The sequence below is a fragment of the Ursus americanus genome, chromosome 14 (assembly GCF_024610735.1).
Source record: "Ursus americanus isolate L20-20 chromosome 14, mUrsAme1.1.p, whole genome shotgun sequence".
Taxonomy (NCBI): Eukaryota; Metazoa; Chordata; class Mammalia; order Carnivora; family Ursidae; genus Ursus; species Ursus americanus.
The window spans coordinates 18,541,709-18,553,712 of NC_142140.1; the positions used below are offsets into that span (position 1 = coordinate 18,541,709).

The window sequence follows — 12,004 nt, forward strand, 5'->3', positions numbered from 1 at the left end:
ATCTTTTCTGCTGTAGGAAGGGAGCACCGCCTTCTCAGAGTATCGCTAACTGGGAATAGATCTGGTAATGAAAACCTCTTGTCTCCCATGCGCAAATGTGGGAATGTTTGACCATCATGTATGTGTGTCATTTCCAACAGTGTGTATTGGAAATCTTTTATTTGCTAATCACATACGGGGTCAATGGCAACATAGGAAATGTGTTTAAGGAGAGCGTAAGGGATTATCCATGATTCAGGTATCAGGGATTCAGGTGAAACTATTTTAAAGCAATAAACACTGTAGGATGTATTCCTTTCTAGCCTGGCATTTTGTTCAAAGAAAGTTTCCTGCCTGGTTATAAAAGATTTGTTGAAAGGAACTGGCAGATTCAGAAAAGTACAAGAAAAAACATCCACCAATCGCAGCATGAACTGATGTCCACATTTATAGCTTCCTCGGTCTCCAAATATCTGTCAGTCAAAATCCTGACCAAAAAATAGAGTAGAAATGCTTTTCAAGTTAGGTTTTTATTGAAATCATTTACTCAACAACTTAAGACAGCAGACTCCCTACATTTGGGAAACTAAGCCAAATAAATGTAGTCCTTTTTATATAGCAGACCTTCAGCTGTCCCATTCCTTATGAGCCTTCCTTTTTCCGACTTGAATAACCCTAGTACATTATGCTGTTCTTTTCCAAGACATGATTTCCAGACTTTTCACTTCGCTGGGTTCTCAAATGGAGCCGTCAATTCTACATGTGTAGCACAGAGTTGTGTTTCTCAGACTGTCTATACTGATAAACCATGAGGACCAACCAGGTTGACCGGTTTAAGTTTCATTGTGTCACTGACCAGTAAGTGGTTCTACCGTGTGGGACTCTGTATAGCTCGCCCCATATCCAGCTTGCTGCTTGAGTCGAGAGTACCCGAACAATGCACCCTTTGGTCAGTAAGCCAAGCTTGCTCATCTTGTTCTTGGATATTATGACAACATCCAAATGCGATAGTAGTTTCTAAACCCTCCCCTCCATTTCTGCACTTCCTCCTCACAACCACACGTGGAAGCTCACTTTGAGCACTGGAATAAAGCCCAGTGGAACTGTGATATCTTTTATGCTTTGATACTCACCTTGGCGGCCAGTTATTCAGAAAAAGCTCCAATTCATATCACCATTTGTGCTTCTGTTAAAAGGAAAAATCACATTTATTGTCTTCCTCATTTTTCTTCCTACAACCTTTCCTGTTCTCTCTCTCTCTGCTTTGGTTGCTCACGGACCTGTTCCCGAACCCTCTGGCATCCGCCAGATAGCACAGGGCTCGGTGGCAGCGTTTGGCTACAGTTGTGCAGTTGGACCCAAAAAACAAGCATGAAATTCCTGATTCACACTAACGGTGCGAAGGGCCAACACGGAGAGAGTCTTTCGTTTTAGCCAGACCCAAGGAAGTGTAACCTGAGACAGAGATGTGGGCATGTGTTGAGGAGAATGTGTGACCAATAATATATGTGAGGTATGCAAATTGGTTACTCCAAAGTATTTGGAAAGAATCGGCCCTTATAGTTAAATGTGACCCTCAAACGCATGCGTTCTCCATTACTGTGCTTAGTTTAGTTCTCAAAACGTGAGGAAAGAAATTTCTATCCAACTCAACTGAAGTATCAGAAATTAATGGGATTTTGCTTAATGAAAATTTGCCATATTGCTAAAGCTATAATTAGGAAGTCAGTGAATTAATTAACATATCAATGTTCGGAAAATAAAGTTATCTTATTGGGGGGAGGGGCACGTGAAATATAGCCACTCTGCTATAAGCAAGTTCTGAGAGTTCAGGCGAGTAAACATACCTGCAGTAATAATTACACTGCCATTTCCTGTTAACTTCCCCTGGGCCGAGCACTGTGCTGAAGAGCTCTGCGTGCCTGACCTCATGGAGTCTTCACCCAGCCTGAGCAGCAGGATGGAGACAGGCTTAGATACAGCCACTGGCCTGTGATGGAGGTGCTCGGAAAAGGTCGATTTGGGATCTGAACACAGGTCTGCCTGTCTTCAGAGCCCAACCCTTCACCACCACATTACATTCCATATATCAGCCAGAAAGACTGCAGAAAAGAGTCCATCAGATCAGGGCAGTCCTTGCTGAGAACTTGTTCATGGGTTCCCACAACGGTGAAGTGAGATCCCAGCTCCTCATGCTGGCCTGTGGGATTCTCCAAACCTGGTCTGGCCTCATGCCTGAGCGTGCTCAGCCCACCTCTCTCTTCCTTGCACACAGAGCTTTGGCATTACTGGCTCAGGACATTTGCACCTGCTATTCTTCTACCTTGAAAGTGTCCATGGTGTTGTTGGGACCCTGCCTTTCACAGGGGAGGGTTCAGGAAGTATCTGCTTTGACATAACTGCTTTGAGCTTCCCCACAAAGACAACTGCATCCTTATCACCCTCCCAAGAATAGTATGGGGAGAGGAAGTGGTCCCCAGAGACTGTGGTTTCAGAGACCCATTCTCTCAGCACCTCCACCCTCCTGGTTGGTGAGCAGTCAACGGTAAAAACCAGACCGAGAGACCTGCTGGAGACCTTCTTCTCAGGCAGCCCTTCAAATGGGCCTCGCCTTAGTGCTGCAGAATCTTGCAGGGACAGCTGGCAGTGTGGCGGAGAGGGCCACTTGGCTCATTGATACTTTCAGAAAACCCAGAACTTCCTCCCAAGGCTCCAACAATTTTCAAAGTTCTGACTTCATTCTGAAGTGCAGACTAATTGGCAAATACAGTGGCGTTCCCTGTGCTCATGTGTCTCGCATTTGGGCTCACTTTGCTTTTATCTTATTTAATTTGCAGTAATAGCGGCTGAAACTAATTTCTCGACTGTAAATATCACAGCTGTTGTGGAAAGCATTAATTGCGCGCTATCACGTTACCCTCCTTTCTTGGATCAATTTATGTGTAATCTGTTTGCAAGTTCTATTACTGTGAATATTAAGGGAACGCAACGTGAAATAATCTAACTGAACACATTGGAAACATTTGTTCTGAAATGGCTGGATGGTTTGGGGTATGGAAATATTCTCGTTTGTGGCAGACATCGAAAAAATGCTTTTTAAAAGCCCTACCCCAGAAGTCTTGACACTGAGTGAAATATAGGTAATTTTTCTTTGGGGGGATCAATGAAATAACTGTTTTCAAAATGACTTTATATTGACTGAAAGGTCAGAAATGCCGTGGGCATTGATCCTGTGTCCATATCACTTTTTGTTTAGTCAGTTAACCACTCTACACAATCAAATACAAAGAAATCCAGTTCATCATTGAAACCAAATATTTTTAAAGCTTTTGACCCCTCCCAGCTCTCCCTGCCTGCTGGAGGCTCACCGGAAATGCCTTTTCTTTGTCTAGGAAGTGGATCTCTACAGAATGAACAGCCAGGACAAGCTGGGCCTCACCGTGTGCTACCGGACAGATGATGAAGATGACATTGGGATTTATATAAGTGAGGTATGAAGGCTGAGTGTCTGTAACTATCATCTCAAGACCAGAGGAGGTTTTTGGTTTTTTGGGTTTTTTGTTGTTGTTGTTTTCCTATTCTGTGTTAACCAGCCTTAACTCTGGCTCATTGAGAAGTCTTTGGAAAGACACAGATGTCTTTCTCCCCTTCATCACACAGTCCACAGAGTTACAGCTTTACGTGGGGGTTAAGTTCAAATGTCAGCATACAAGGCGAAATTACCCTTGAGAAGCCTGCAAATCGGCCATAAAATGGAGCCGTTTACATGGTTTTGTGTGTTCAACCCCGAGGGGACAGCAGATTCCCATTTCCCTTCTCATGTTCATTGAATGGGATGGTAGATGGAATCATTTACACTTTTTAAAGTATTTCTTTATCTCTTTCTTTTTCCTTTTGGTTGAATGTGTAGATCGTTGAATTCATGTAAGTTAAATGCATCTGCAAAGTACAGATGGAGGCTATCTGGATCTTCTTAGAGAAGACAACGCAAAGCCACTGATTTCAGTATGGATACTTTAGACTCCCATCTCTGCAAGCACAGAGACTCAGCTTTGTCAGGAAATAAAACCTCTCTCTGTGGGACGAGCCAAGGGATGTGTTTACTAGGCTTAGTAATTACTCCTTTGGATGTACTTTATGCACCAAGCTTAAGATGGTCCACCGTTACTGCATTTGGGGGGATCTTTCCCATACTTAATCCCACCTGTCTCCATTATATTTCATTTTTAAAGTTATTTTCCAAAATGGAAGCAGTTAGTAAAAGAAGGTGTGGTTGCTCTTGAGCCCAGCGAAGGGCGCGGTGTACCCTGCTCTGCGGCGCACTTGCCTTTTCATTTCTGTGACTACGGTGAGAGGCAGCTGTGCCTCTCCTTCCCCTTAGGTCGGTAGTGTCTGCGCACGCTGCCGTGTCACAGGGTGCCCAAGCAGGGATCCAAGAGCACCCCCAGGAAAAGGCTTGGAAACAGATCAATCCATGTTTGTCTCTCCTTGCATGACACCAAGTCGTCTTTATTTCTGTGCAAAACAAAAACGTGGGGACAAGCAGGACTGCGTATTAGCTTTCGAGAAGTGCTGATGGTTATTTTCACCTGTGTCTTAGTTACCCACTCCGAGCTGACCTGTCTGTGTTTCAGATCGACCCTAACAGCATCGCGGCCAAGGATGGGCGCATCCGAGAAGGAGACCGCATTATCCAGGTAGGTCAGCTTTCGACCAGAGGCCTCGTCCCCTGCCTATCACTGAAGAGCACCTTTTATGGTTGATGATAATAGCTTTAGGGTTGAAAATGCAGAAGATGTTAAGGAACAAGGATCACCAAGTCAGATGTATAGTGAAGCCGAGGTTAATGAGGAAAGCAAAAACCCTGCAAAATAACACGCACCAGGGAGTGGTGAGGCCAAGGACAACTGGACAGAGCTGCCCCAGCACCTTACAGAAGACGCACCTCATTTCTTTTCACTCTCTTTGAAGGGCACAGCTCCGCGGGCCCAAGTCAAACCAATAGTCTGCACCTTGTGAACCAGAATAAGTCCCATTTTAGATTGCTCTGAAGGAGTAATTTTAGACCACGAGTGTCAAGTTTGGTCTTGTCCTTAAAATAGGAACATCCTTGGCAAATTTAGTAAAATTGATGGAGAAGCCTTTTAAATTTCATAACTTGACATTTAACCATACCCTAGAAGGGCTTCTAAGGATAGTTTCTTTACCTGAAGCTCTGTTGCTCTTTGGAGTCAAAATGAAACGGCTTGTTTCAGCTACAATCTTCTTGAATGTCAGAGAAATGGAGAGGATTGTTTGTCCCACAAGGCTTAGCTTCTACCTCCTCTCGCTCCTATCCCCTGTGATGGTCTCTGCCATGACATACCTCACCGTGAGTCATTTGTCTTCCCTTGTTCCCACGGCTCAGTCTACATCCCCCCAGATTTCAACCCCAGCCTTGCTGCTTAAGGACCGCTGGCTGGTGGAGAAACCCAAATCTTCATTCCTAATGCGCTGACTCATCTGTGGGCCTGCATTTGGGGATTAGCTTTTACTACGGGGCACAGAAGTCCTGGGTTCTGGCCCTGGCCCCACCTGCCTCCGCTGGTCACTGGGTTCAGTCACCCCGACCAGTAGAGTCACCCCCTTTGTTGCCTCTTGGTTCACTGGCCTAAGGAGATGCATGGAAGGGGTCCCCTTCCTGCTCGGGGAGACCAGTCCTGTGTGCCCGGGAGCAATCATCCCTCCAAGACCAATTGTGAGAGTCCCTCCCACTAGACTTTCTGTCCTGCCTAACGAAGTTCAAGTGACAAACAAACAACTGGGCACACAGAACACCACATATAATGCCGTTTCCTTGTTTGCCCTCAACTTCCATAATGGTCACAGGAGACCTGCTGCTGCTTTTTCTCCCCTATTATCTGAAAGTGTCTATAATAATGCTTTAGTATATTCCCTTTATGTTCCTGCCTGAGTATTATGTCTGATTAAATTGCTCAGATGCTCCCTCTTCACAACATGGTGATTTTTCTCAGTCTGCCTTCTGGAGTCTCAGCCACTTATGTTCACATAGTTTCCACATTAGTTGCCTTGTACACCCGTCACGGCTGACTGATAGACCAGTCTGAGCAAGGCCTTTCCTTCTGCAAATGAGCATTCTTTGCAAGCTACATGGAAGTTCTCTGCTCCAGCTGTGACTGCGTGACACACATAGGCCTGGAACAGGAGAGAAGGATTTTGTATGATCTCATTACGCTCTTGTCCACTCCTCCACCACTGCCTCACTATGTTTTTGGGTTTTGTTTGTTTTAAGATTAATGGGATAGAGGTACAGAACCGTGAAGAGGCTGTGGCTCTCCTAACCAGTGAAGAAAACAAGAACTTTTCCTTACTGATTGCAAGGCCCGAACTCCAGGTGAGTCAGCTTCCTGCACGTGAAGCTGCGTCTGTATTTCTCTAACCAAAAACCCAAGTCCGTGGCACTGCAGACCACTGCCCAAGTACTGCATCTGAATTTGAAGGCACTTTGTTCACCCTGAAAAAGTTGTCTCATTTGATGTGACCTAAAATCTGTTTTATGTTTGTTTTAAGCATTGAAGGAGAGTGCTGACATCACACCGTAGGCCCAGCAGGCTCATTAGCGTAGGAATGGTCATGAAGGAGAAGACAAGGGAACATAGCGGGTGTGGGCTGGAAGACACAGCCAAGGTCATAACCGTCAAGACTGTTTGCATTCCCAAAGCCTGACAGGTGTTCCCGCTGGCTCTGTGTGGCCTCATCTCTAGCTGCAGAGTGTAGGGAACGTACAGCATGGTGGCCGTGGTTAGTACTATTACGTAGCTACTAAAACTTGGCTAAGAGTAAATTTCAGGTGTGCTTATCACACACAAAAACAGTAGCCCTGTGAGGAAATGCTGGGTTAATGAGCTTGACTCTAGGAATCACTTCACTATGTTTATATTAAATCATCACCATGTACATCTTAATCATAAACTACAGCTTTTATTTTTAAAAAATGAAAGAACCGTTGATCAGAAAACTTTTCCTTAGAGGGCCAGATAGTAAATATGTCTGGCTTTGGGGGCCACATAGCCTCGGGAGCAATGGCCAGACTCCGCCACAGTAGCACAGAGGTGGCCGCGGACAGTCCACATCTGACTCGTGGGCTCTAAGCTCTCAGACCCCTGAATAGTCTGCTCTAGGAAGATGTGGGCCTGATAGAAGTGACGGCCTTGCCCCCAACAGCTAGTTAGCAGACCCACTGTCTGTGTCAGGAAGACGTGGGCCTGATAAAAGTGATGGCCTTGCCCCCAACAGCTAGTTAGCAGACCCACTGTCTGTGTCAAAAACAACTCTTCCTGTCCTGCAAATAGTTTGTCTTCAGGGCCTGCTAAACTTGTGGGTGGGCCAGCCAGCTGGAGGCAGGGTAGCTCTCCCGGACCCCTCATAGGGGGCCTGCTTCCCTGCAAGCAGCCACCGGGGATGCAAGAGCGTCCCCCGGAGAAAACAAAACCATGGACAGCAGAGACTTTCCTAGGGCAGAAGGTCTCTTGAAGGTGCAGGGGGGCTAGTTTTCCGAGGTAGAGCCAAACAATGGGCACACTGTATTTTCATGACCCCCAGAGGGAGCCCCAGAAATCTTTTTCCCCAAGTTAGTGTCCTCTTTTAAAAAGTAAATAAAATGAAAGCAAAAGGAACCTTGTCTGAGGCCCACGTTGGCTGCTCCTTCTCCGCAGCTGGACGAGGGCTGGATGGACGATGACCGAAACGACTTTCTGGACCACCTGCACATGGACATGCTGGAGGAGCAGCACCACCAGGCCATGCAGTTCACGGCCAGCGTGCTGCAGCAGGTGATGCCCCCCCCCCCCAATCTCCCCCGGGCCATGCAGTTCACGGCCAGCGTGCTGCGGCCGGTGACAGCCCCGCGCCCCCATCTCCCCCATGCCGCGCAAGTTCCCCACGAACCCACCAGCTTGGAAGGCGCCTTCCGTCTGCACACTAGTGTGAGGCAAGCCAATACCCTCCTCACCAAGGGAGTGTGGCTTGGCTTGGCTTGCAAAGCCAGGTAGTCCTGCTGAGGTCCAGCGGACCTGGTGTCTGCTTGGAAAACACGTGCCAGCTTTAATGCAGATTAGAAAGCATGGAGTCATGTTTTCAAAAGTAGAGCAATTCCCTCGGTGTAGCCTGAGCCGCTTAGAGCCCTTTAGCTCCCTTCTGTGCCACCTCGGTGGGGAGGGTCCGCATAAGGCACTAATTAATTAAGCCTTAAGCCTGTAAGCCTCCTGCTCCCCGGGTGCTGGAATGGGCAGGGTCCTTCACGGAGGTAAGGTGACCGATACCCTCGTCTTACAGGTGGGAGAGATGAGGCGGCGGCAGCTAGGTGTTTAGCCCGGGTGGGTCTGCCTGAGGGCCAGGTACGGACGCCATCCGCCGCCTCTCAGCCTTAGAGAAGCAGCGCCCGCCCTGGCTGGCAACCCTTGTCCTCCAGGAAACGGGGCACCTGGGAACCGCGCCTCCCTCACCGTGGCCGTTTGTTCTTGTTCTAGAAGAAGCATGAAGAAGACGGGGGGACCACAGATACAGCCACCATCCTGTCCAACCAGCACGAGAAGGACAGCGGCGTGGGGCGCACCGACGAGAGCACGCGCAATGACGAGAGCTCGGAGCAGGAGAACAACGGCGACGACGCCCTCGCGTCGTCCACCCCGCTGGCCGGGCAGAGGAAGCTCACGTGCAGCCAGGACACCCTGGGCAGCGGCGACCTGCCGTTCAGCAACGAGTCCTTCCTGTCGGCCGACTGCGCCGACGCCGACTACCTGGGCATCCCCGTGGACGAGTGCGAGCGCTTCCGGGAGCTGCTGGAGCTCAAGTGCCAGGCCAAGAGCAGCAGCCCCTACGGCCTGTACTACGCCAGCAGCCCGCTGGACGCCAGCAAGAGCGACCCCGAGAGCGTGGACAAGGAGCTGGAGCTGCTGAACGAGGAGCTGCGCAGCATCGAGCTGGAGTGCCTGAGCATCGTGCGGGCGCACAAGATGCAGCAGCTCCGGGAGCAGTACCGCGAGTCGTGGATGCTGCACCACAGCGGCTTCCGCAACTACAACACCAGCGTCGACGTCCGCAGGCACGAGCTGTCGGACATCACCGAGCTCCCCGAGAAATCCGACAAAGACAGCTCGAGCGCCTACAACACGGGCGAGAGCTGCCGCAGCACCCCGCTCACCCTGGAGATGTCCCCCGACAACTCCCTGAGGAGAGCGGCCGAGGGCAGCAGCTGCGCCGGCAGCGAGGGGGCCGCGGGGGCCGCGGAAGCCTACGGGCCGTCCCCCAAGAACCTGCTCGCCATCACCGAAGACCCCGAGGGGGGCAGTGCCAGCAGCTACAGCCCTCCCCCGCCTCGAGAGCTGGAGCCCGGGCAGCCCCCGGAGAGCAGGGAGCGGAGGCCCAGCGACGACAGCGGGAGCCCCGGCCCCAAGCTGGGCGGCTCCTACCTGTCGCCCTTCCCGCACTCGCCCTACAAGCACGCGCACATCCCGGCGCACGCGCAGCACTACCAGAGCTACATGCAGCTGATCCAGCAGAAGTCGGCCGTGGAGTACGCGCAGAGCCAGATGAGCCTGGTGAGCATGTGCAAGGACCTGAGCGCCGCCGGCCCGCCGGAAGCCAGGATGGAGTGGAAGGTGAAGGTGCGCAGCGACGGCACGCGCTACATCACCAAGCGGCCGGTGCGCGACCGCCTGCTGCGCGAGCGCGCGCTCAAGATCCGCGAGGAGCGCAGCGGCATGACCACGGACGACGACGCGGTGAGCGAGCTGAAGCTGGGCCGCTACTGGAGCAAGGAGGAGAGGAAGCAGCACGTGGTGAAGGCCAAGGAGCAGAGGCGCCGGCGCGAGTTCATGATGCAGAGCCGGCTGGATTGCCTGAAGGAGCAGCAAGCGGCCGACGACAGGAAGGAGATGAACATCCTGGAACTGAGCCACAAAAAGATGATGAAGAAGAGGAATAAAAAGATATTTGACAATTGGATGACAATCCAAGAACTCTTAACCCACGGCACAAAATCACCCGATGGCACGAGAGTCTACAATTCCTTCTTATCCGTGACTACTGTATAATTTTCACTTGTGCGCTGTGTACATAAAAGAGAACGCTACCGTTGGGGTAGAAATTCCTGCCTCGTTCAATGCGGCAAGTTTTTGTATATAAGATACATATGGTCATCCTGTTTATAGTCACGATTGGCCAACGCGGCAACTCTGGGTGTCCATAGCTCTATTTTAAGTGGACAAAAACCACCCTTAACTAATTTGGAAGGCAATATTAACAAACAGCTTTTTTCAAATAGCAATTGTACTTTTTTACTTGCTACCTTTTACATAAAGTGTTTAAGCATACTTTCACAGAATAATTTGTTTAAACTATATTCATATAAAAAAGTTAAACACGCTTTTTTTTTCCTGCCGAAAATACAACCGCCAGTGTGTATTTTTAATGGAACCCTATTTTATAATGTTACTTTGTTGAATGTGTTTCATATGAGTGACCATTAATATATAATTTAGGTCAAGGCTTCAACTCAAAACTCCCAAACTGTGTGGTTCAGGATTTAATGCACATAACCAAACCAGCAGTGTTTGGAGTTGGGATATACATTTAAACATTTTTTTCTGGTTAAAGTTCCCAAGAGCTTAAAGGTTTTACGAGAAAGCAAAATATCATGCAGCTTTATGGAAGTTTAAAGCATGTTTGCAAATATTGCAGTCCGACGGAAGAATTTGCATGTACGGGAAAGTTGTGGATGGAGGTGGTTTGTGGAATTTTAAGTGCTCACTGTAGTAACCTTTGCTTTGTAGATTTGAAGGGACAGAGTTTTACAAGCAAGCTCACGAAATCATGATTAGTTACAAACATTAAGTAAAACGAAGTTAAAATAAATTATTTTCTATTTGATATGTTTTGAAGTGATTCCTCATTTTTTGCAGTGGTGCTTATAAAATAAAAGCTTTTTGCGGTGTTTCTTTTACATTATCTGCTTTCTTGGGAATATTCAAGTTTTTCAGATCCTCCAGTACCTTCATTCTGCCCAGAACCCAAAGACAGACATAAAACAAACGTCTGTCAGTGAAGAAGGAATCAAACTCACCATAGAATCCTGACTTCTGTGACTGCTGTCTTGTAGAAAGCCTCCTCAACCTGGCCCAGTTATCCTGTAAGCAAGAATAAGTATGAGTGAGTTTATCAATCAGGGTCCTGTTTACGATGAAATCTCTTTGGTTTATTGCAACCATTACTGCCTGACGGTAAAACAACTCTGGTTGGCTAGACCCAACTTCCCATTTCTGCAAACTATCTCATATTTTCACAGAATAACCTAGGTCACCAAAGTGAGCGGGTTTTAAAACTAGTATTTTTCAGAATTTCAACAATCCCCAGGATCTTAAATAATGAATTTGTAACAAATTGTTCCCTGGTTATAGTGGTGACACCGATTGCAGCTGTGGGACTTACTGAAATACAAAATAAAAATAGAATTAGGAAGGGTGTCCGTTTCATTTGCCATGTTGCCAGACATATGGTTTACTCACTGATCTAAAAATTGGGTTGAAATCACCACGTGGTCACGTATCTCATAGATAACTCCCCTCTACCCGACTCCAATCAAAATGCCTCCTTGGGGCTAAAATCTTGAGGCTCACAGTCAGTCACTCTTGCAAGAGAGCAATTGCGTGAAGGTAAGACACTGAAGTGTTTAAGAAGTCCGTTCATTCCCTCTTCCAGACCAGGCACTGCAAAGATAATTAAATCTGCTACATTACTCTCATTAGCCCTCCAAAGACAAGTTGTTGCAAAAGCTGGACTATTAGGGCCATGGGTTTCCCATATTCTCCAAGTTCACCTGCCCTAGAAGTGGGTCCCTGGTTCCCAGAAGCAGCTCATTGACAGTGCTCTTTCCAATCGCTCATGATTCACAGAGAATAAACATAGCTGCAACACATGGAAGTCTGCAGCTTTCTGTGGGGAAATAGCTTTCTTCCCCATGTGTTCT

The 12,004-nt window shown here is 48.1% G+C and overlaps 1 protein-coding gene across 1 annotated transcript in view; it reads left to right on the forward strand.

The window, feature by feature from the left end:
- PDZRN3 (PDZ domain containing ring finger 3) overlaps positions 1–10,908 on the forward strand; it is a 235,940-nt gene extending 225,032 nt beyond the window's left edge. The window contains exons 6-10 of the mRNA XM_045808101.2: positions 3,372–3,470; positions 4,614–4,676; positions 6,272–6,373; positions 7,695–7,811; positions 8,508–10,908. Coding sequence (XP_045664057.2) covers positions 3,372–3,470; positions 4,614–4,676; positions 6,272–6,373; positions 7,695–7,811; positions 8,508–10,073 — 1,947 coding nt within the window. The 3' untranslated portion in view covers positions 10,074–10,908. The remainder of the gene's footprint in view (positions 1–3,371; positions 3,471–4,613; positions 4,677–6,271; positions 6,374–7,694; positions 7,812–8,507) is intronic.
- The last annotated feature ends 1,096 nt before the right edge of the window (positions 10,909–12,004 follow it).